At 37.4% G+C, this 26,615-nt stretch overlaps 1 protein-coding gene across 1 annotated transcript in view; it reads left to right on the top strand.

The window, feature by feature from the left end:
* PDE4B (phosphodiesterase 4B) overlaps window positions 1-26,615 on the top strand; it is a 542,770-nt gene that overhangs the window by 106,517 nt on the left and 409,638 nt on the right. The window contains 1 exon segment of the mRNA XM_049110336.1: window positions 5,665-5,903. Coding sequence (XP_048966293.1) covers window positions 5,665-5,903 — 239 coding nt within the window.

Genomic DNA, 26,615 nt, shown 5'->3' with positions numbered 1-26,615 from the left:
GTTTGACCTTCTTCTCCACTGTATGGACTCCACCTAACCTCTCAGGGGGGCTCTGGTTGTTTAAAAGCTTTGCTTTCTCCCTAGCCCTTACCCTCAGTCTGCTCACCCCACAGACTTCTGTTCACTTTGCCTCATGCTGAAGCAAATCTCTTAGCAAACAAGCTGAGGCTAATTCTCAGCTTCTTACTGTATCCCTGTAAGTGCTTGTGAGATCTTGAAGCCACAAGTCCAGAACAAGCCTTAGCTATGCTACGAGGCTCTTGCCCTGCAAAATGCACCCCTTTGTCATTTCTACTCTAGATTAGTGTTCTAGTATCATCACCTATGACAATATTTCCTTTCTTTATTTCCCCCTTCTCTGTTCCCTGACCACAAGGGAAATTCCCTTAACTCATATTCTAAGTTTTAGTACACACGATAAAAAGCGATGTTCAGATTTCCATGCTGTGCTCCAGACATCTAAAGGAAAACTTCTGGAATTTATAAATAATTTTTCTTAAGATAAAAGAAGCTTGGGATTGTCTCTTAATACTATCTGTAGAGTGCATGCTCCAAAAATTTTTTTTGGGGGGGAGAATAAAACTAAGTAATGCATTCTGTCTATAAAAGATGGACAACCATTCTGTCTTTTTCATTGCATCCTTACCGTAATAATCTGAATCCTCCCTTGAGGCAATTAGTTGCCACAGTCAAAATACAAAAGATGGGGGTTTTGCATACAAGAAAGAAAATCCAAGAAAGAAGAGCACATTCAAAGAATATTAAGCCGATCAGAGTGGGTGATCGTTACCTAGGTTTGCACTGTTCAACATGGTAGTACTAGCTTCATGTGACTCTTAAGCACCAGTGTGAATGGAGATATGTAAAAATAGATCTTGGATTGTGAATATATAATAGTAAAAATAGAAAAGAATGTAAAGTGTGCCATTAATAGTTTTTGATATAGATTACATTTTGAAATGACAATATTTTGGATGTGCTAGTTTACAATATACCATTTTTTTTTTAATTTTTATTTATTCATGATAGGCGCACAGTGAGAGAGAGAGAGGCAGAGACACAGGCAGAGGGAGAAGCAGGCTCCATGCACCGGGAGCCCGACGTGGGACTCGATCCCGGATCTCCGGGATCGTGCCCTGGGCCAAAGGCAGGCGCCAAACCGCTGTGCCACCCAGGGATCCCTACAATATACTATTAAAAGTAATTTTACCCTATACCTTAAAATAATGTAACACATCAACTATACTAAAAAAAAAGTGATTTCACCTATTTCTTTTTTACTTTTTTAATGAGGCTACTAGAAAATTTAAAATTTAATTTAATACATTTGGCTCTCATTTGTGGCTTGCACTTTATTTCTAGTGGACAGTGGCGACCTGGAACTTTTCACAATGCACCTCCACTCTTTGAGTACAGTGTGAAAGCTCATACTTATTGTTACACACAATACTTCTTTCCTCACAACAAGAGCAATTTAGCAGATTTTACATTTTATATGCTATCCTCTTGAAGTAAGATTTCACCCTTAAGTCAGGAAGATTTGATCATATATCCCTTTATTTTAATTCAGCATTTATTAAGTGATTTAAATATTCACTTAGTATTAATTTAGCACCTGTGTTCTTCCAAATGCTGGTTAGGTTCTAGAAATTCAGTAGCACAGTGTTCATGTCCCTTTGAAGCTTATATTCCAGAGAAGAGGTGGAAAAATCAATAGAAAATTATAAAATAACCATAACTATGATGAAATATATACAGAAAAATGAAGTTGGTCAGTGGACAAAGAATGCTTGAATGGTAAGAATATAGAGTGTTTATGGAGGGATAATGTGAGGAAATGACATATAGACAGAACATATGGGCAGTGAGGAAGTGAGCCCTCTGAAAATCAGAGGGAAGAGTCTTTCTTTCTTTCTTTCTTTCTTTCTTTCTTTCTTTCTTTCTTTCTTTCTTTCTTTCTTTCTTTCTTTTTCTTTCTAGAAGAATATTTCTGGTAGGGGAAGGACTTCTGCAAAGACTTTTACTGCATGTAAGACACTGTGTTCAGCTCTGTCAGAATAAGCTGTGACTTATGAATAACTGTGACTACTGTGTTTATATACAGTTATTTGTTGTACACAAATACCTTTAATGGGAGAATTAATATGATGAATGACATTGGAACAGTATATATTAAGCTTTGCATCTGGGAGCTAAGTCCCTGAAGTCAGGAGTAAATTAGTACTATTCAGGTACTGAACATAGCAATTAATGATAATTCTAGGGATTTATTATTTATTTGTTTATTAAAAATTGTATTTATCCATTCATGAGAGACACAAAAAGAGAGAGGCAGAGACATAGGCAGAGGGAGAAGCAGGCTCCATGCAGGGAGCCTGATGTGGGACTCTATCCCAGAACTCCAGGATCACACCCTGAACCAAAGGCAGATGCTCATCCACTGAGCCACCCAGGTGTCCCATAACTCTAGGGATTACAGGATAACTTAAAGAGGTGGGACTTGCTGGTTTGGGGAGGAGTTGAAAAGGGGAAAATGGCTAAAGAGAGTCAGAAAGAAGAACCAGGAAATATGTGTTTGGGAGACACACACACACACACACACACACAGAGGGACCGATTTTATATGTAAAATATATTACTTACCTCTGGGCAAACTACTCATAATAGATGTCGATTGCCTATGATAAAACTATGTTTTTCAAAGGCAAAATTACTTTTATTATTGTCTCATGGAACCTCATGACATATTTAGTCTTCCTAGTAACCCTAGTGTCACTTGATGCTTTCCATAATTTCCATTTCCAGTTTTATAAGGTTTGAAAAGCTCTGGCTTATGGTCCAGATTGAATTGTACCCAAGCACACTAGATGTCCTTGGAAATATCCAAACACATTTCCTTACCAGGAGTTTAGTCAGAATCCAATAGTTGGAGCAAGCTCGAAAAAGGGCTGGGATATACTTAACCAAGGCAACATAAAACAACAGCAGTGGCAACAAAGTCATAACTACTTAGGCACTGCTATGCCTCAACTGTGCATTTAAGTGGTCCTACTTGGATTAGTTTTAATTTGGAGCTAGGACAGAGTACCCCTGGTATCTCCTTCCCTTCCTCCCTGCAGAGTTTTCCCACTTAGGTGCAGGGTTTCACACTAGCTTCTCTTTTGTGATAACCTTTTGGAGTTATATTGGCAAAAATATTGATTTTTTAAATAGCTATCCAGGAGCATGAGGATAATCCCAAACTGGGTTATTTCCCTTGGGATTATAGAGATATTGGGTGAATTTGGGGCAGTATAATACATTTTAAAATTTGCGATTTCTAGAAGTAACATTCAAATTAATGTTCATTTTCCCCAGATCTTTAATCTGATGAGTGGGTAGTCAGCCAGAATCAGGCTAGTTAAAATAGGACTATAAGTCTAAGATCTCAAATTCAGTAATTGAGAATTGACTGAATTAGGTTGTTTCCTTGAGGATGCTAGTGATTTGGGGGGAATGCTGTACAGATATGAGTATGAGAGAGTTTGAGATAATTATGAAAAGCTCCACATGGGTTAATGAGTATTTGTAATATAATATTAATGTTTCCAGTATTTAACTTAATTTCTAAAAAGCCACCCCATTATGTTCTTTTGTGACAATGCACTTTCACATTAACTGGGATCTTTTTAAAAATTTATTTATTCATGAGAGACACAGAGAGAGAGACAGAGACACAGGCAGAGGGAGAAGCAGGCTCCATGCAGGGAGTGTGGGACTCTATTCTGGGACTGGATCCTGGGACTCCAGGATCACGCCCTGGGCCGAAGGAAGGCACCAAATGGCTTAGCCACCCAGGCGTCCCTACTGGGATCTTTAAAACAAGTTCTTTTAACTCAAAGAATGACTTCGGATTTGTAATTTAAGCCTGTTGACAAATCAGTGTGGGAGATATTTTGTGGTAGGTGGGACTTTGTTACTTTTCAAACAGCAAATGTCGAATAAGTACCCATTTAGTTCAATTATGACAATTAAACCTAGTTGATAATACTTCATTTTTCTAAAAGAGAAAAATATCCAATAACTTTATTAAGGAGTCTATACTGGTTGGTGGTTTAGCTAAATGATATCCTTATTTCTGTTCTCTGGTACAAAGTCTCTTGCATAGGTAAAGTATATACTCATGACTTGCTTTCCAGATAACCAGTACTTTCTTTATATGAATATTTAGAACAGTCTGACTTATAGTCATGAATTCTGGCTTTTAATTGTTTTTGAATCTCTTCAGCAAGACTTTGTGTATTCTGTTTTATTAATGTGATGGCATCCCATTTCATGTAAAAAGAGTGGGGCCCCTGAAAATTGTCAGGCCTATTCATACCCAAATTTCCTTCATCAAAATGTCTTGTGTGGATCAGAGAAGCATAATCACTAGAATAGAGATTTCTTTGCTTTCTTTTGCTGTTGTATCCTTCTTAAATAGCACAGTGCAAAACTATAATAGATGGGCAACAAATATTTGTTGCATGAACCCAGGTAGACCTTGAAACTTGAATTGTTCTTGTATAAACTAGGATAGGAATACGTGGAGTGGGCGATAGAGAACTTCTGTTGTTTAAACCTTTGGAGGTCTATTCCCAGGTTCTTCTAAATCTATTCTGAAAGGCTAGCAGGAAGGCCGTGTCTTTTTAGGGCCACAGAATGACTTTCAGGTGAGGCACCTTGGTCTGGTGACAGGACTTCCATTATTCCATATTAAGATAAGAATAGAATAGAGGGTGACAGTTAAATTTTTTTAACTCCAAGTTGCTATCCGTGGGTATTTGCCGTGCTATGACATTTTCTGTCTTTGAGCTGGTATGAATGGTACATAGACAGTGGTTCATTTGGGGCTCCCTCTCCCAGCAGTTCCAGGAACCACAGTCACTAAGAGATACAGGAAGAATGAATAACTCTTATCAGTGGTTATAAAACAATGTCTTTATCTTCTAACAAGTAGTTCATTCATGTCAGCATTAGGGTATGTACTGAACACATGCAGTTCAGTTCAGGGTTGGATAAAGTGTGCTCTTCTTTTTCTGAGCTCTTATAGAATTTTACCAACAACAAAAAGAGAGAGAGAGAGAGGGAAAAAAAACTTCAACTCTTCAACTCTGAGGAGGTCTTTTATGGGAACAGATAGTCAGTTACCCATAATTATCAACATCTTTCTGTCCTAAGATAGAAAATATTTTTGTTTTAAAACACTGAACAAGAGAGTATATGCCTTAACTAATACAGTTTTTTCCCATGTTGCAGAATGGTAACAATGATTTCCAAAATATATGTTCAATTATAAGCTTTCATTTTGCAAGTTAAAAAAAAAGGAAGAGAAGAAAGAAAGAGAAAGAAGATAGAAAATTCTCTAACTCACATGCTATCATTAGTAGCCTATAACTGGGATCCTAAAACTAACCAAGAATATGCAACTGATATGTTTAATCCAAAAGTTGAGACTTAGCCACCCTGCCCACTTCTTGTTTTCTCTCAAGGTTTTGTCAGTGTTAGATTCTGATTGTGAAGATCAGGACTTTATGACTGATGACTTGATCATTTGGATTCTTATTTCACTCCACTGTACATCATTTTAAACATTTGAATTTCATTTTCTTTTTCTTCTTTTTTCTTTCTCTGTGGTCCCTCCAGAATGTTAAAGATTATTTGGAATGTAGCTTGAGTAAATCCTATAGTTCTTCTAGTAACACACTTGGGATTGACCTCTGGAGAGGGAGAAGGTGTTGCTCAGGAAACTTACAGCTACCGCCACTGGCCCAAAGACAGAGTGAGAGAGCAAGGACTCCTGAGGGAGATGGCATTTCCAGACCCACTACGCTGCCTTTGATGACACTTCCAAGCATCGCTATTACAACCGTAAGCCAGGAGTGGTGAGTAGTCTTGCAATTAATGTCAAGTCTAAATTTTATTTTCTGATTATTCCAACATAATTTCCTGTTACTAAAATGTTAGTTGTTTGTGGAATAACTAAGGCTATTGACATTTTGAGAATTTGTTTTCCTTTGGGTAGCAAGATGAGGCCTTTTCAACAGTGAAAATATTTTCAACCTGTTAAGATTGGAAGGAGCCTATTGAGGGAGGAATGAAATACATTTTTATTAATGTCAAGGGAAAACAAAATTACTGCCTATGATCTGCTGTTTTTAAAACTATTTGGTGTGCATCAATATGTTTCCATTTAGAAAAGCACAATTGTGTCAGAGTACCTAAAGGAATTATATATGTATATATGACAGGAGATATTCTTATTGCTCTGCTCTACATATAATTATAGCTTCTTTTTATTATAATACCACTTTACTAATCTCAGTTTGTGATTATGTATGAAATAAATTTTTCATTATAAATCAAAAAAGGAATGAAAATTATACCATGAGAGATGCTTGGATTGTTTTTGCAAAATCTGTATTTGTAAAAAGAGGCTTTTTAAATCTAGGGTTGAGAAGTAAATCAAGTACACATAATCTTATAATTGTGGTTAAAACTGTGCCCTGATGCTGCTTCAAATGTGTGTTTTATCATATATTTAATAATTAGCATTTTATTTTTTTCTCTATGCAATTCTTAAATATTTTCCAAGAATAGCCTGCTTACATAACATGAAGTTTTATCATTAAAATGAAAGATATTTTCTTTATATTTTGTATAGTTTTAGATTGTAAAATTATGGTGCACCTTTTGTTTAAATCATTTATTAAGTAGAAGGACTAAACATATTCAGTCATTAAAATCTGATTTTTATGGTACCCTTTCCACATGCTGAACTCTGCAGTGCTGATGAGTAGCTCAATATATATCCATTGAATAATGCAGGGCATTTTTTAATTGTTGCTTATCAAATACACTCAGAATTAGGTCACTGAGACTACAGCTATCCCAGTTATTGGCATGAAATGGTTCATCAGACAGTGTGTATGTGATAGAGAAGCGTGATAACACATTGTCGGGAGAATGGGTTAAAAATTTGAGAAGCACTGATTTACCATCTTCTGTTGAACTGAATTAACATTCGAATAGTCATAGCCAATCATTGAGAACTAAAATGGGCATATCACTCCCAGATTGCTTACTCAATTGCATAGCTTCTGTAATTTATCTTGGTTATGCTTCTGCAGAATTGCAGATTTGGAGTTGTAAAGAATTCCACAGATTTATTTTTCAGCAAATTGGCTCTGGTACAGTTGTACCAGTTGTTACAATATTGAAATGCTTTCATACCAGTTGGTAAATGTATGCTTTCCTGAGTTCTCTGATTGCCCTTTCCATCATCCCAGACTCTTTTCCCAGAAGTAAATTCCTCACAAGCCAGCAGCTAAAGAGGTGATGACCAGCACAGCGGGGTCTGGTTTTGGCAGGGGTTGATGATGTACTTTTTAGAATAACAATCTGGATATAATGTATCTTGCAAATTTTGAGTTTATTTATTTCAGGGACACCTTGAGAGTTGTTGAATTGTCCTTCACAAAGAAGTCGCAAATCCCGACTGACATTTGGGACATGTTTGTCTCTCTCTCTATTGAGTATATTAATCTGTACAGAGACAGTAATAATACCTCATAGGCTATTGTGATGATTAAATATGGTAATCTCTATAAGGTACCTATCTTAGTAAAAAGCACATTAGGTTATCAACAAATGTTAGTTTCTCTCCTCTTGAACATTATCCAGCGAAGGCTTTTGAAAACTAGTAAACCATGTCTCAACTATTAGTGGCCTCATGCTGGGTGTCCTGTAGTTTAGATTGAAATGGAGGATTTAGCCATTATCCAGAGAGTTTATGTTGTGTAATCGGTAATACTACATATTAGTAGTTCAGTCATAACATGTCTTTCATTTCAATTACCTGGATACTTTTTAGTATATGAGAAAATATCAGTCATTGACTCTAAATTTAGTTTTAAATATAAATAACTGAAAGCATTTATATATATTCCTTAAAAATGCTGTCACTGGAATATTGGTAGTTACAGACTGATAAAATTGCTGGCTGAGGAATCTGATTGAAAGACATTTGATTAGAAGTGAGGAAGTAGAGTTCCACCTATCATTATTGCCATCAACTTGATACAAATTCACAAATGTAAGAGATACAGCCTATGACCATATGAGAGAAAGAATTATACTGACCACTTAAAGCACTGAGAATATGGAATCAATCTCGTCTAAATAGTGAGCAAACTTTCTGTGAAAGGCCAGATAATAAATATGTTTGGCTTTGTGGGCTTTGAGTCTCTGTCACAATGATTCAACCCTGCTGTGGTAGTGTGAAAATTGCCATAGATAATGCATAATGAATAAAAGTAGCCATGTCCCAGTAACATTTTATTTACACGTACAGGTAGTGGGCTAGATTTGGCCCACCAATCAGTTTGGTGACTCCTGATCTAGACTGAAAAAGATCTCTAGGCTATAACACCCAGTTACAACTGGGTGAAACTGATCTTGAGCTTCTGGTTGGTGTGGTAAATGTGCCATAGGTATAGGGCTGTGTGCTAGAGATCAGATTTTTAAAGCAAATGAAGAACTTTGAGTGAGTGCAAATGAAAGGTGGTGCCCAGTATATAGAAAGATCAGTTTCTTGCCATGTGTACCTCTTCCTAGGGTTACTCATAACATGGCAATTTACTTTTTCTAGAGCAAGCACTTTGAGAGAGAGTGACAGACCAATAGAGGGTTAGATAGAAGTCAAAATATTTTTACAGCTTAATCATGGCATCTCGTCACTTTTACATATTATATTCATTAGGTCTAGTCCATACACAAGGGGAGGGATTGTACAAGGGCAGGAACACAAGTGGGTGGGCATCATTGAAGATCAATTTAAAGGAAAAAAAAAAGATCAATTTAAAGTCTGCTTACCATATTGCAGATATTTTCAAACATTTAAAAATTTATTGGAATACAGTAAAAATAATTATTTTGCCTCTTTGCTCATTTAGATATGTGAAATTTCCATAGATCTTTTTTCTAGTATTGCTATTTTCTGATGGTTCTTTTTCATACTTAAAAAAAAAAACCTTTTTATTAAAGTATACCCACATACAGAAATGATATACATAAGGGTACACCTTGATAAAACTCAACACAACCACATAATTAGCACCCAAATCAAGACACTGAATTTCACTAGCACCCCACAAGTCAGCTTTTTTCTAGTCACTAACTTCTAACAACAATGATCAGTAATGTTTTGTCTTCATATAAATGACACGGCACAATATATACTTAGATGGGTCTGGCTTTCTTTCCCTCAGCATTAGATTCATGAAATGTGCTTAATTTGTTTTTTTATTGTGTGCTGCTCATTGTCATTGAAACATTATTTGTAAGCAAATTTATTTTTTTTATTTATTTGCTTATTTTATTTAAATTCAGTTTGCCAACATATAGTATAACACCTGTGGTCATCTCATCATGTAGGCAAGTTTAAAGCCTAAAGTTTAAAGAAGAAGGTGTGTTTAGTTACAGAGAATTTGTTTTTGATTCTATCAGGTTTGTAGAGTCACTGGGACATTTCTAGAGTGATTTGAGTTTTGTTTTTTGTTTTTTCAAACATCCAGGCTGATGGTCACAACCTATTAAGGACATTCCCCCTCTGCTCTTCTATTTTGTTTTGTTTTTTTCCTTTCTCTTTTACATCGACTCTGAGCAAATACCCCTATGAAGTCCTAGTTTAATTTGGGAGGACTTTCCTTTTGGACTTCCCACCACGGCATGTCTGAGCTTTGATTGCAGTTCCTCTTGACTCACAAGGCCATCAAACTAATGTTCACATTTATTCACTGTGACAAATGTCCTCAGGGCAAATCAGCATTGGTGTTTATCATATAGCTCTGGTGAGACACTTCTCTTTAGATTTTGGCTTGTCAGTTCCTTACTAACTGGTCACTTTGGTGATATTAAGGAGGTAAAGAGATACTTAACCTTTTTAAAGCAAAGGGTTAGTTGAAATAATCTAGTTCACTATTAGCAGAAACACTTCATAGCTATATGTAATGGATTTCTTAGACTCCTTCATCCCACATTTGTTTCATCTGTGAAATTTCCTTCAGTGCATTTTTTAATAGAAGATTTTTTTCATATTACTGAAGGTTATGCTCCAAGAGAGCTAATGTGGCCCCATTTCTTTGATTTAGGCTCTGAAGACAGTCTTTGCTTAAGTTAGGATTCTCCAGAGAAACACAAGCAAAAAGATATCCAAAGGATATATATGAGATTTATTATAGAAATTGGCTCAGGCAATTATGGAGACCAAAAAGTCCCATAATATGTCATCTGCAAGCTGGAGAACTAGGAAAGCCAGTAGTATAATTCAGTCTAAGTCCAAAGGTCTGAGGAAAGGAGAATTGATGTTATAAGTTCCAGTAGAAATCTAAAAGTTCAAGAATGGGGGGAAGAGGTGTGATGGTGTAAGTTCCAGTTTCAATCTAAAGGCCTAAGAACCAAAAGCACTGATGTCCAAGGGCAGGAGGAAATGGATGTTCCAAGCAAGGAACAAATTTGCCCTTCCTTTACCTTTTTGTTTTATTCAGTCCCTCAAATGTGTGGACAGTGCCACCTGCATTGGTGAGAGTGACCTTTATTCAGTCTCCCAATTCAAATGATAATCATTTCCAGAAAAAGCCTCATAGGCACATCCAGAAATATGCTTTACCAGCTTTCTCAGCATTCCTTAGTCCAGTCAAATGGACACATAATATTAACCATCATGTCTTAGAATCTGAATATTCTTGACTTTGAGTAATAATATTTCTTATTTTCTGTAAGAGACATTAATGCTGCTACTGTTTCATGTCCCTTTCATGAAAGACCATCTGAGTTTGTAATACTCTAATCTGATATTTTAGTATCTTCTTTCCTTTAGTATGTATATATTGGGATTATTTTTTTAAATTTTCTCTTTATTAGTTGATCTCTTTGTTATTTAATATACTCCTAAGTCATTGAGTTCTGGATTTGATAAAAGGATCCATTGTAGAAACAAATTTTCATCTACCTGCATCTTTCCAGAGTGGTTGATTCTACTCATGAGATTTTTTTCCCCATCCGGGTCCAGACTATATTACTATACAATTTGGCTCTTTTATAATATGCCTCTTCTTTCCTTTGCTTTTCTCTCAAGTCTTAGTTTCTTTTTTTTTTTTTTTTTTTGAATGGGGGTTAGAGAATCCAGAGAGTCACAGCTGAGATCTGCCTCCTTGGAGCAGAAGCCGCTGGAGTCATACATTAGTGGGGAAACTTAAATGGTAGTTACAAGGGAATCCTTGTATGAAGGCTGTGGACTGTTAAGAGAATGAGAAATTCATGGGGGTTGCATTGTTAGGGAGCTTTACTTCCTGTAACCCCAACTGTAAAGAACTTTGGTAAAGAACATGGTAAAGAACTTTGAAAGGCCCTCTTTTGGCTCTGGCACAGGGAGAGGAAAAGTAACCACTGTGAAATATGCCTACACTGTTCTCCAAAACATCCTATTCTTCAAGGGAAATTACTTTACTGGAACCACATCCCACCTAGGGGGAGGACTTTCTCCAATCCCAGACCCTTTAGACTGCCTGTTTTAAGTATGGGAGGAGAAAGCTAAGAAGCACTTGTGACATAGTTCCACTAAAAGAGTGATGTGTGTAGAATCAAAAAATTATGGAGTAATTCTTCTCTCCAATCCCTTTCCACCACAGCAACATTCCTTCAAGATAATAAGAGTGAATTACAGCTTAAAAAGACTTTACCTAAGGAAGAGTTTGTAGGGAAGCTCATAGAAGATAAAGGAACCAAAAGAAAGACACTAGAGGAATTGGAAGTCTCTAGCACTAATGGTTACAGCAAACATTGAACACAGCCCAAACCCTAACCAGATCAAGACCAAACTTCACATTAAAGGCCTGCTTCCTTCAATTTCTATTAACTGATATGTCATGCTTGGCTTTTAATGACAAGAACAAAATTACAAAATATGCTAAAAGCATGAAAAAACAATTCGAAGGCATAATGCAAGAATCAGAATGAGACTCAGATATGACACATATATTAGAATGATCAGAAAGGGGATTTAAAGTGACTGTTAGAGGGGTGCCTGGGTGGCTCAGTTGGTTATATGTCCAACTCTTGATTTCGGCTTGGGTCATGATCTTAGGGTAGTGAGATCAAGCCCTGTGTCAGGCTCTGTGCTGAGCATAGAACCTTCTTAAGATTCTTTCTTTCTCCTCTCTCTCTGCCCCTCTGCCCTTCTCTTTCTCTATCCCTCTTTCTAAAAACTAAACAAACAAACAAATAAATAAATGTGACTGTTGGGTATATTAAGGGCTGTAGTGGAAAAAGTAAACAACAATCAAGAGGTCAATAGTATAAAGCAGAGAAATGGAAACTTTAAGACAAATCAAAAAGAAATGCTGGAAATAAAGATCTCTATAACAGAAATGGAGAATGCCTTAAATGAGCCAATTAGTAGAGTGGATAAGGCTGAGGTAAGAATTACTGAGCTTGAAAACAAAAAGTTTGCAAACTGAAATGTAAAGAGAAAAACAAAAACAATAAAACAGCTCTACCAAAACCATACAAACAACAGAACATCCAAAAATCTGAGAGAATTTTCAGAGGTGTCACATAAGTATATGAGAAGTGGAATATGAGAAGTGGAGAGATAATGGAAGAGATATAAATATGTAAGTAATATTGAGAATTTTCCAAAATTGATGACAGATACTCAATAATATATTTAAGAAGGTTAGAGAATGTCAAGAAGGATAAATACTCAAAAATCTATACCTGGGCAATATCATATTCAAACTACTGAAAACCCAAAACAAAGATGAAATCTTGAAAGAAGCCAAAGAATGAAAAAAATGTATATAGAGAGAAACAAAGATAAGCAAGAAGCAAACTTTGTTACAAAATTATGAAAAGAAGAAGAGAGTGGAGTAAATTGTCTAAGACTTTGAAAGAAAACCTTCACTAACCTAGAATGCTATAACCAGCAAAATTATCCTTCAGAAGTGAAGAAGAAATGAGGATTTTTTTTCATACAAACAAAGCCTAAGGGAATTTATTGTCAACCTTCCTGTCCCAAAAGAAATGATAATAGTTCTTTGGTGAGAGGGAAAAATATAGGGCATAAACTTGGATCTCTATAAAACAAGGAAGAGTGTAAGAGAAGAAATAAATGAAGATAAAATAACATTAATCTTAAAAATATTTTATTTATTTATTTTGAGAGGGGGAGTGGGAGAGAGAGAGAGCATGTGTGAGCACAAGCAGGGAGAGGGTTGAGGGAGAGGGAGAAGCAGACTCCCTGCTGAGCATGTACCCAGATGCAGGGCTTGATCCCAGGACCCCAAGATTGTGACCTGAGCTGAAGTCAGAGGCTTGACCAACTGAGCTAACCAAGTACCCCAACATTAATTATTTTTTACTAATCTTTTTTTTATTATACTAATCTTAACTATATAAAACATGAGAGGAATAAAAATGTGTCGGGGGATGATTATATATGGATAAGTGAAACAAATGACAGAAATGCCATAATGGACAGGAGGGAGTAATTGGGGCTATTTTGTTTTAAAGTACCTGCCCTACACAGTGAGGCAGATTTGGATTATTTTGAAATGTATGTTGAAAACTCTATAGAAATTACTACATTAAAAAATAAGTACAATTGATATGCAGAGAGAGGAGAAACATAGAATCATAGAAAATGCTCATTTAAAACCAGAGAAGGCAGAAAAAGGGGAGGAGAACAAATAATAAAAGCCATGAATAAAAAAAAAGCAATAAATATCAATATCACCATTTCAGCAAATGACAAAACAAACAAGCAGAAAAATCATTATGGATATATTTGACTTAAGCAGTACTACCAATTAGCTTGGTTTAATGAAAATTTTGTAGAATATTCCATCCAAAAACAGAATTCTCATTCTTCATAAGCTTGTGTTGAATGTTCATCAACATACATTGACTCTGAGCTATAACATACACTTTAACAAATTTAAAAGAATAAAAGTCATACAAAGAATGTTTTCAGACCATAATGGAATTAAACAAGAAAGCAGTAACAGGTAGATAGTTGGAAAAAAAACCCCAAAATTTGGAGATTAGATAACACAATTCTAAATATCAGACAGATCAAAGAGAAATTTCAAGAGAAAATTAAAAATATTTTGAATAAGTGAAAATAAAAACATAATTTATCATAGTTTGTGGGATGTAGTAAAAGCAGTGTTTAGAGGGAAATTTATAGCATTTGTATATATTTGACAAGAATAGAGATAAAATCAGTCACAGGAAACTAGAAAGAAAAGGAACAATTTTAGACTAAAGCAAGCAGAAGAAAATCAATAATAAAAATTAGAGCAGAAATCAATGCAACTGAAAACCAGAAAACAATAGAGGACATCAGAAGGACAAAAAAAAATGGTTCTTTGAAAAGATCAATAAATGCATTGATAAACCTCTCTTCAGGCTAACCCAGAAAAATAAGAAAACACACAAATAACCACTTTTAGAAATGAGAGGTCATCACTATTAATCCCATGGAGATTGAAAGAATAATAAATACCATGAATAACTCTATTCCTACATATTGAAAATTTAGATAAAATGGACTAATTCCTTGAAAGACACAAAGTACTAAAATGCACTGAGGGAAAATAAATAACATGAATAGGCCTTTGTTCATTAAAGACATTGATTAGAACATTCATAACCTAGTAAAAAAGAGAGCTCCAGGCCTAAATGGTTTTATTGATGAATTTTGCCAGACAATGAAGGAAGAAATGATACCAAATCTCTACAATCTATTCCAGAAAATGAACTAATTCGATGAGGCCAGCATTTCCCTAATAACTAAACCAAAAACATTATAAGAATGCAAAAATATAGGGATGCGTGGGAGACTCAGTAGTTGAGCTTCTGCCTTCAGCTCAAGGGATGACCCTAGAGTCCCGGGGTCCCAGGATAGAGTCCTGCATCAGGTTCCCTTTAGGGAGCCTACATCTCCCTCTGCCTGTGTCTTTGCCTTTCTCTCTGTGTCTCTCGTGAGTAAATAAATAAAAAATCTTAAATTACAGACTAGTATCTCCCTTGAACAGAGATACAGAAATCCTCAAAAAAAATTAGCAAATAAAATTGTGCAACATACACGAAGAAATAAATAAATTGGGATTTATTCCAGATATGCAACACTGGTTTACCATTTGAAAGTAAATCAATGCAAGCTACCACACCAACAAAGAAGAACAATCATGCATTTTTCTCATTTGATGCAGGAAAAGCATTTGGCAATATCTAATATTCATTCATGGTAAAAACGTGTAGTAAACTGGAAATAAAGGGAAACATCCTCATCTCGAAGATTTCAGCCTATTGCTAACATATTTTATAGTAAGAAGCTAGATGCTTTCTGTCTAAGGTCAGGACCAAACTAAGAATATCCTATCTGACCAGTCTTATTCAAAACTGTACTAGAAATCCTAGCAAGTGCGATAAGACAAAAAAAAAACAATACAAAACAACAACAAAAAAGGAATGAAGGTAAACAGTTTGGAAAGGAAGAAATAAAACAATTTTATTTTCAGATGACATGATTGTCTATGCAGAAAATCCCAAGAAATCTATGAAAACAAAACAAAACAAAACAACATCAAAAATTCTTCTTTTTATATGTATATTTTTTATTGGAGTTCGATTTGCCAACATATAGTATCAAACCCTGCGCTCATCCTGCCAAGTGCCCACCTCAGTGCGCATCAGCCAGTCACCCTGTCCCCCCACCCACCTCCCTTCCACTACCCTTCGTTCATTTCCCAGAGTTAGGAGTCTCTCATGTTCTGTCACCCTCTCTGATTTTTCCCACTCATTTTCTCTCCCTTCCCTATAATCCCTTTCACTATTTTTTTTAAAGATTTTATTTATTTATTCATGAGACACACACACACACAGAGAGAGAGAGAGAGAGAGAGGCAGAGACACAGGCAGAGGGAGAAGCAGGCTCCATACAGGGAGCCCGACGTGGGACTTGATTGTTTCACTATTTTTTATATTCCCCATATGAGTGAAACCATATAATGTTTGTCCTTCTCCTATTGACTTACTTCACTCAGCGTAATACTCTCCAGCTCTATTCACGTCAAAGCAAATGGTGGGTATTCATCGTTTCTAATGGCTGAGTAATATTCCACTGTATGCATAGATACAGCTTCTTTATCCATTCATCTTTTGATGGACACTGAGGCTCCTTGCAAGGTTTGGTTATTGTGGACATTGCTGCTAGAAACATTGGGGTGCAGATGTATTGGCTTTTGACTGCATCTGTATCTTTGGGGTAAATTCCCAGCAGTGCAATTGCTGGGTTGTAGGGCAGATCTATTTTTAACTCTTTGAGGAACCTCCACACAGTTTTCCAGAGTGGCTGTACCAGTTCCCACTCCCACCAACAGTGCAAGAGGGTTCCCCCTTCTCCACATCCTCTCCAACATTTGTTGTTTCCTGTCTTGTTAATTTTCCCCATTCTCACTGGTATGAGGTGGTATCTCATTGTGGTTTTGATTTGTATTTCCTTGATGGCCAGTGATGCGGAGCATTTTCTCATGTGCTTGTTGGCCATGTCTATGTCTTCCTCTGTGAGATTTCTGTTCATGTCTTTTGCCCATTTCATGATTGGATTGTTTGTTTCTTTGCTGTTGAGCTTAACAAGTTCTTTATAGATCTTGGATACTAGCCCTTTATCTTATAGGTCATTTGCAAATATCTTCTCCCATTCTGTAGGTTGTCTTTGAGTTTTGTTGACTGTTTCTTGTGCTGTGCAGAAGCTTTTTAACTTGATTAAGTCCCAATAATTCATTTTTGCTTTTGTTTCCCTTACCTTCATAGATGTATTTTGTAAGAAGTTGCTGTGACCGAGTTCAAAAAGGGTGTTGCCTGTGCTCTTTAGGATTTTGATGGATTCTTGTCTCACATTTAGATTTTTCATCCATTTTGAGTTTATTTTTGTGTATGGTGTAACAGAATGGTCTAGTTTCATTCTTCTGCATGTGGCTGTCCAATTTTCCCAGCACGGTTTATTGAAGAGACTGTCCTTTTCCCAGTGGATAGTCCTTCCTGCTTTGTCGAATATTAGTTAACATAGAGTTGAGGGCCCATTTCTGGGTTCTCTGTTCTGTTCCATTGATCTCTGTGTTTGTTTTTGTGCCAGTACCACACTGTCTTGATGACCACAGCTTTGTAGTACAACCTGAAATCCAGCATTGTGATGCCCCTGGCTCTCGTTTTCTTTTTCAATATTCCCCTGGCTGTTCAGGGTCTTTTCTGATTCCACACAAATCTTAAGATGATTTGTTCCAACTCTCTGAAGAAAGTCCATGGTATTTATATAGGGATTCCACTGAATGTGTAAATTGCCCTGGGTAGCATTGATATTTTCACAATATTAATTCTTCCAATCCATGAGCTTGGAATGTTTTTCATCTCTTTGTGTCTTCCTCAATTTCTTTCAGAAGTGTTCTGTAGTTTTTAAGGTATAGATCCTTTACCACTTTGGTTAGGTTTATTCCTAGGTATCTTATGCTTTTGGGTGCAATTGTAAATGGGATTGACTCCTTAATTTCTCTTTCTTCAGTCTCATTGTTAGTGTATAGAAATGCTACTGATTTCTGGGCATTGATTTTGTACCCTGCCACGCTGCCGAATTGCTGTATGAGTTCTAGCAATCTTGGGGTGGAGTCTTGGGTTTTCTAAGTACAGTATCATGTCATCTACAAAGAAGGAGAGATGACTTCTTCTTTGCCAATTTGAATTTTATTTCTTTTTGTTGCCTGATTGCTGAGGCTAGGACTTCTAGTACTATGCTGAATAGCAGTGGTGAGAGTGGACATCCCTGTCTTGTTCCTGATCTTAGGGGAAAGGCTCCCAGTATTTCCCCATTGAGAATGATATTTGCTATGGGCTTTTCATACATGGCTTTGAAGATGCTGAGGAATGTTCCCTCTATCCCTACACTCTGAAGAGTTTTGATCAGGAATGTATGCTATATTTTGTCAAATGCTTTCTCTGCATCTATTGAGAGAGTCATATGGATCTTGTTTTTTCTCTTGTTGATATGATCTATCACATTGATTGCTTTATGAGTGCTGAACCAGCCTTGCATCCAGGGGATAAATCCCACTTGGTCATGGTGAATAATCTTCTTACTGTACTGTTGGATCCTATTGGCTAATATCTTGTTGAGAATTTTTGCATCTGTGTTCATCAGGGATATTGGTCTATAATTCTCCTTTTTGGTGGGGTCTTTGTTTGGTTTTGGAATTAAGGTGATGCTGGCCTCATAGAATGAGTTTGGAAGTATTTCATCTCTTTCTATCTTTCTGAACAGCTTTAGTAGAATAGGTATGGTTTCTTCTTTAAACATTTGATAGAATTCCCCTGGGAAGCCATCTGGCCCTGTACTTTTGTGTCTTGGGAGGTTTTTGATAACTGCTTCAATTTCCTCCCTGGTTATTGGCCTGTTCAGGTTTTCTGTTTCTTCCAGTTCCAGTTTTGGGAGTTTGTGGTTTTCCAGAAATGCGTCCATTTCTTCTAGATTGCCTCATTTATTGGTGTATAGCTGCTCATAATATGTTTTTTAAATTGTTTGTATTTCCTTGGGATTAGTCTGATCTCTCCTTTTTCATTCATGATTTTATTAATTTTAGTCTTTTCTCTTTTGTTTTTAATAAGGCTAACTAATGGTTTATCTGTCTTATTAATTCCTTCAAAGAACCAACTCCTGGTTTTGTTGATCTTTTCTACAGTTCTTCTGGTCTCTATTTCATTGAGTTCTGCTCGAATCTTTATTACTCTCTTCTTCTCTTGGTATAGGTTTTTTTTTTTTTTTTTTTTTTTAATCTCACCAGTTTTATATTTGCTGTTGCCCACAGCAATCCCATCACTCTTGGTATAGGTTTTATTTGCTGTTCTTTCTCCAGTTCCTTTAGGTGCAAGTTTAGTTTGTGTATTGGAGTTCTTTCCAATTTTTTGAGGGATGCTTGTATTGAGATGCATTTCCCTCTTAGGACTGCTTTTGCTGTATTTCAAAGATTTTGAATGGTTGTATCTTCTTTCTCATTAGTTTCCATGAATCTTTTTAAATCTTCTCTAATTTCCTGGTTGACCCTTTCATCTTTTAGTAGGATGGTCTTTAACCTCCACATGTTTGTTTCTTCCAAATTTCTTCTTGTGATTGAGTTCAAGTTTCAAAGCATTATGGTCTGAAAATATGGAGGGGAAAATCCCAATCTTTTGGTATCGGTTGAGACCTGATTTGTGACCCAGTATGTGGTCTATTCTGGAGAAAGTTCTATGTGCACTTGAGAAGAATGTGTATTCAGTTGCATTTGGATGTAAAGTTCTGTAAATATCTGTGAAATCCATCTGGTCCAGTGTTTCATTTAAAGCTCTTGTTTCTTTGGAGATGTTGTGCTTAGAGGATTTGTCATTTGCAGAAAGTGCAGTGTTGAAGTCTCCTACTATTAGTGTATTATTATCTAAGTATGTCTTTACTTTGGTTATTAATTGATTGATATATTGGCAGCTCCCACATTAGGGGCATAAATATTCATGATTGTTAGGTCCTTTTGTTGGATAGGTCCTTTAAGTATGATATAGTGTCCCTCTTCATCTCTTACTACAGTCTTTGGGATAAGCTTTAATTTATCTGATATGAGGATTGCTACCCCAGCTTTCTTTTGAGGACCATTTGAATGGTAAATGGCTCTCCAAACTTTCATTTTCAGGCTAGTGAAAATGAAACCTAAGGACACCTCATTTTCAGGAGGTGTCCTTAGGTCTAAAATGAGTCTCTTGTAGACAGCAAATAGATGGGTCTTGCTTTTTTATCCAGTCTGAAATCCTGTGTCTGTTGATGGGATCATTTAGCCCATTCACATTAAGAGTAACTATTGAAATATATGAATTTAGTGTCATCGTAATACATAATCAGTCCTGTTTTTGTCGATTATTTCTTTGGACTTCCTCTTTCTTTTATGGGGTCCCTTAAAATTTCTTACAGAGTTTGTTTGGTAGTCACATATTCTTTCAGTTTCTGCCTATCTTGGAAGCTCTTTATCTCTCCTTCTATTCTGAATGAGAGCCTTGCTGGATAAAGTATTCTTGGCTGCATGTTCTTCTCATTTAGTACCCTGAATATATCCTATCACCCTTTTCTGGCCTGCTTTGTCTCTGTGGAGAGGTCTGCTGTTAATCTGATATTTCTCCCCATATGAATTAGAGATCTCTTGTCTCTTGCTGCTTTAAGGATTTTCTCTTTATCTTTGGAATTTGCAAGTTTCACTATTAAATGTTGAGGTGTTGAACACTTTTTATTAATTTTGGCGGGGCAGGCCTCTCTATCTCCTGGGTCTTAATGACTGTTTCCCTCCCCAAATTAAGGAAGTTCTCAGCTATGATTGGTTCAAAATTGCTTTATGGCCCTCTGTTCCTGTCTGTGTTTTCTGGAACCCCAATTACACATAGATTCTTCCTTCTGTGGCTATCATTTATTTCCCTTAGCCTTTCCTCGTGGTCTCTTAATTGGTTTTCTCTTTTTTTCCTCAGCTTCCTTCCTTGCCATCAACTTTTCTTCTATGTCGCTCACTCTTCCATGTCATTAACCCTAGTTGTTAGGATTGCAGTTTGGATTGCATCTCATTTAATTGATTTTTAATTTCAGCCTGATTGTATCTAAATTCTGCAGTAATGAAGTGTCTAGAGTCCTTTTTGCTTTTTTTCAGAGCCACTAGTAGCTTTATAATTGTGCTTCTGAATTGGCTTCTGACATTGAATTGTAATCCATATTCTGTAACTCTGTGGCAGAGAGTACTATTTCTGATTCTTTCTTTGGTGGTGAGTTCTTCTTTCTAGTCATTTTGCTCAGTGCAGGGTGGCTGTATGAGTGGGTGAGTCAGGAATATCAACCATGAGCTAAGTAAATGTCACCCTAGATGATTCTGACGAGGTCAGAGACCAAAAAATGAAAATAAACATCAGAATAAAATAAAAGGACCACTAAAATGAAAAACAAATTGTAAAACAAAGTATTAAAAAATAAAAGGCCAAGAATCCCAAAGAAGAAGAAAAGAAAGAAGAGAAAAAAAGCAAAAGTAAAGAGGAAAAAAAGAAAAAAGAGAGAAGAAAAAAGGGGGGACTGGGAGATGATGGTGATGACAAAGTTGTAGTGAAGGGAGAATGTAGTCTACCTGAGGGGTCCTAGAGGATGATCCTCTTGGTTCTGAGTGTGTTAAGTTCTGTATGTTAGAAGATGCTCAGTCCTAAATTTATATAAACCTGAAATACTTGTAGAGGGCCCCAACGTTGACCACCAAAACATAAATGAGATAAAAGAGGGTGGCAGAATGGGAATGAAGAGAGAATATAATCTCAAAGAATGAACCAGCATGGTATACCACTTGCTTCTGGGTGCATACTGGTCATGTTTTAGAAGGTATTAACTTCCGCCATTGTAGAACAAAAAGAGGCAGAGAAACCAAAAACACAAAAGAAAAAAACATATCTTTATATCTCCCAAAATTAAATTGAGTATGTTGAAGGGAATCTAGAAGTGGAAGATATAACTAAGACATGTAATTGTAGAAATATGAAAGTAAAAAAGGAAGAAACTTAAAAATGAAGAGGTGGTAAAATATTGTAGTTAAGGTGGGAAAAGAGAAAAAAATCGGAAATTTTTAGTCTGTTATAAAAACGAGTTGTACTGGAAAAAGGTCAAAATGGTGGGGGGGGGGGAACCTTCTAGTTTTATATACTGTAAATCCCTCGACTTCCCCTGGAGCTTTCCAGCCCTGCTTGGTCAAGAACTTGCTCTTTCCTTATCTTCTGGGGGAGGGGCCTGCTGTGCTGATTCTCAGGTGTGTACACCTGGGAGGGCTGCCCCACGCCCCCGCCAGGTGCCAGGCTCAGTGGAGCTGTTTACCCCGTGAGGCCCCTGTTCCCTGGCGCCCCGATCCATCCTAGGCACAGGGTGACACAAGGAGGAATGACAACACTGGCCCCGGCCAGCACTCCAGCCCTAGAATCAGCTCCTGGCAGTAACTACCGCAGCTCCCAGTCCGCACTGGCCGGGATGCTCCCAGGGCTGGGGGCGCTGACCTGCACAGCTCGGGGGCGCCTGGCAGCAGGAGCGGCCTCGCTCTCCTGTGCCCTCCCTGCCTCCACCTGTCCCAGGGGTACCGCAGGATCGCTGTGTCCCCTCAGCGCCCTGGGATCTGGGCCTTGTGCTGCTGGAATCTCGCTCCCGAGGCCACGGCTCCCGAAGGCAGCAGGGCGCAGCCCCTTCCGCCCGGAGCCCCCGCCTGACCGACCATCTTCTCCCTGAGGTCCCGCCAGCTGCGAGCTCCAGCCCTTTACCAAGATCAGCCCCAGCCTGCGGTGTGTGGGGCGCTATCCCCTCGGGCGCACTTCCTCTGTTAGGGACTCTGGGAATCTGGAGGCTCCACTGCCCCTCCTGCAAGCCTGCCCAAGTTCCCTGCGAGCGCTTTCCATCCAGGGAAAATTCCATGCAGGTTTTTAAAGTTCTTGCTTCTCCAGGGCTGGGCTTTCCTGTCCCTGAGGCTCTCCCCGCCCAGCCTTAGCCCGGCTCCTCGCGAGGGCCCCTTCCCCGTTTGATTCTTTTTTATTTTATTTTTTTCCACCTTCCTACCTTGTTAGAAGCAAAAACCCTTCTCTCTGTAGTGTTCCAGCTGTAGTCTCATTAAATCTCAGGTTGAATTCGTAGGTTTACAGGATGATTTGAAAATTATCTAGGTAAGTTGGTGGGACCAGGTGAGGTGAGGACCCTACTCCTCTGCCATCCTGCCTCACCTCTCAAGAGCAAAAATTCAACCCAGTTTCAGGAACTAATAAATGAAGTAGAGCAAAATTGAGATTACAAGTTTCATATATAAAATTGATTGCTTTCCTATACACTGGAAATGAATAATTAAATTTGAAATAGATAACAGATAATAATATTTACAAGATCATGAAAACAAAAAGAAATATTTAGATATATTTAGAAATTTGTATGAGACATACATGCAGAAAACTATGACATTCTGATGGAAAAAAATCAAAGAAACTCTAAGTAAATAGATATACTTTGCTTGTAAATTAAAACATTCGAAATTGGTAAGACACAATTCTTCCCAACTTGATCTATAGATTGAATGCAGTTCCAATAAAAAATCCCAGCTATGTTATAGGTATTGACAAAGTGATTTTAAACTTTATATACAGGTCAAAAGATTTAGACTAGCCAACACAACCCTGAAGAAATTGCAAGATTCATTCTGATTTCAAGACTTAACATAAGCTGCAGTAATCAAGATAGGATTATATTGGGAAAGGAATAGATGCTTAGATCAGTGGAGCAGAATGGAGAACCCTGAAATAGACCTATAAAATATAATCAACTGGGATCCCTGGGTGGCGCAGCGGTTTGGTGCCTGCCTTTGGCCCAGGGCGCGATCCTGGAGACCTGGGATCGAATCCCACATCGGGCTCCCGGTGCATGGAGCCTGCTTCTCCCTCTGCCTGTGTCTCTGCCTCTCTCTCTCTCTCTCTGTGTGACTATCATAAATAAATAAAAATTTAAAAAAATATATAATCAACTGATCTTTGGTGGAGAAGTAAAAGCAATTCAGTCAACAGAGGATAGTATCTTGAACAAATTTTGCTGGAATAATTATCTATCTATATGTAAAAAAAAAGTTAATTTTAGACAGAAAGCTTACACTTTTCACATAATTTGACTCAAAATGGGTCAGAGACCTAAATGTGAAATGCAAAACTATACAACTCCTAGAAGATAAAAGCAGAAAACCTAGGTGACATTGGATTTGGCCACCAGTTTTTGGAAACAATACAAAAGTGTAATCTGTGAAAGAAAAAACTGGTAAACTGGACTTCATTAAAATTAAGAACTTCTGGTCTGTGAAAGACAGAATTAGGAGAATGAAAAGACAAGCCATAAACTGGAGGAAAATATTTGCAAAACACATAACTGATAATGAACTTGTATCCAAAATATACAAGAAACTTAAAAAATTCAACAATAAGAAAACAAGTAATCCAATTAGAAAATAGGCCTCTGATCTGAAGGGGCAACTAAGCAAAGAGAATACACAGATGGCAAACAAGCATTTGAAAAGATATTCAACTTTCCTTTTAGCCAAAGGCATACATTGTTCCAGATCACCAAGCATGAGTCTTTATCTGGGGGTATTTCTTTTTCTACGCCAAGCCAACTGACCTGTATTGGAATTGAACTCCCAGGTATTAGAAAACAGTACTCTTTTATGAATGCTTATATCTTAATAATGCAATAGAAATATTTTCAGGTGCATTTTCAGTTGGATAGGAAGAAGCTCAGAGATTAAAAAAAAAAAAAAAAGCAGGGAATCTTATTTTAGGGTTTTCCTCATGGTACACTTTTTCTTAAGAAACAATCTGGGAACGCCTGGGTGGCTCAGTGGTTGAGCGTCTGTCTTTGGCTCAGGTTGTGATCCCGCTGTCCTGGCATCAAGTCCCACATCGGGCTCCCTGCAGGGAGCCTGCTTCTCCCTCTGCCTGTGTCTCTACCTCTTTCTCTGTGTTTCTCGTGAAGAAATAAATAAAATCTTAAAAAAAAAAAAACAATCTGACTTCTTTGATATTCCCTCAAAGAAGATTATAAATATCAGTTTGCTTGTCTCCCATCTCCATTTGCCTGAGAGCTGCGCTTTACTTCTCTAAATGTTTCAGTTGTAAACAGGATGATTCTATTTGTGCATCTTTAAATGAGATGTGATGTCCTCAGTGTTCACCATCCCAACTTTTACCTCCACTGGGGAGAGTGGTGCCAGATTCCCTATTGCTGTGTGGAGGGCTAGAAGCATTTTTCGATTGTTCTCATTATCACAGAGGGGGGAAAGCGGTCAGTCTGCTGAGGTGGTGACTCAGAAACACGGGATGAGCTTTATTGCTCCTCCAGTGTGTCACAAGTTTACAGTCTGATGAGGTTTTCAATAAAAATATTTTACACTTTTGAGCTGCCTCTCAACTATAGCTCCTAAAGCCCTGTTTTAGAGATCAGAATACCCACAGATGCTGTGTGCAAATGCCAGAGATTCAACAAAAGCTGGTGCGAGGATAGGAAATTGATGACACATACATCTGTTTAGCTCCCACCCACTGGCTTTACCACCCACTGAAATTTTGGCTACAGAAACTGTATCTGTGACTTGTGCTTTGAGCACTGCTATCTACAGGTCAGCAAGTCACCAAGTACTCGCTGCCCCAGGGTCCCCATCTCAAGTATGTGAGACAGTGGACAATGTTATTTAAAATCAAACATCATCCTCTCCACCCATCATTGTTTATATTGTTTATATATTCTATTATCAGATCAAAATTATATTGGAATATGGGAGGTGCAGGTTTTGTGTAGAAAGTACTTAGGATAGGACCTACCCTTTATGATTATGATAATTGGTGTTAATACTTTATGGTATAGATAATATTCTCACTCTAATATGTTATAGTATATAATGTCCTTTTCTATTTCCTATTGTATTTAAATTTAATTCCACAGTGACTCTGTGAGGTGGGCATTATTTCTAAAGGTAAAACAAAAATAAAAAATGACTTCAAATAAAATATAATCATTGGAAAAAAGGGTTTCATAATACAGAAAGAATTTATTTTTAATGTTTGATGGCCGACAGCTTTTGATTCCCTACCTCTCCCCTTTGCCTCACATCTAGGAAAGATGCACTCCCCCCTTAATCATAATAAATTACTAAGCTACTTTTCACTTTTCTCTCAACTTTTTTTCACTCTAGAGAGAACCTGAGCTCTTCTCTTGGGAAATCATTTTGCTCTTTACTATGTGAATAGTAAACTTTATTTTGTAACTGTTATTCTTATGTGTCATCCATTCTGTCATCTATAATAAATTCCTTGGCTGGAGCAGCCCAGCATCTAGCAGGGGATGTTAGGTGCCCAGATATCTTAGTTTTAGGAAAGGTGATGCTTTATTCCTTCAAGCATGTGGTTATTGCAGACAGCAACCAAAAGTATTGTGCTTAACTCATGGCTAAGAACTGAAAGATGAACAAGACATGGTTTCTGTTCTTCCCTTCAGTAGTAATAGCCCATAGAAAAGGAAGATGTTAAAAAAAAAAATCACAGGGATGCCTGGGTGGCTCGGCACTTGAGTGTCTGCCTTCAGCCCAGGGCGTGATCCTGGAGTCCCGGGATTGAGTCCCACATCGGGCTGCCTGCATGGAGCCTGCTTCATTCCCTCTGCCTATGTCTCTGCCTTTCTCTGTGTCTCTCATGATTAATAAAGTCTTTTTAAAAAATCACAAAATAATGTCATCGGGAGTATGTACAAAATACTGTACAGGGAATGCAGGAGAGTGAAGGCTCTTCTTCCTGGTTTGGACAGTATGTGTGTAGAGACAGAAAAGCCTGAAAGAGAATGGAATGCTGAAAGAATTCTATTCAGCTTTATTTGGCTGGAGAACAGGGTGAGTGCAGTGAGATGCAGTTGGCAAGGCCCTTGAAGGCTCTGCTGGTAAATT

The sequence above is a fragment of the Canis lupus genome, chromosome 5 (assembly GCF_003254725.2).
Source record: "Canis lupus dingo isolate Sandy chromosome 5, ASM325472v2, whole genome shotgun sequence".
Taxonomy (NCBI): domain Eukaryota; kingdom Metazoa; phylum Chordata; class Mammalia; order Carnivora; family Canidae; genus Canis; species Canis lupus.
The sequence above is the reverse complement of the archived record's forward strand: the minus strand, read 5'-3'. Positions and strand labels throughout refer to the sequence as shown.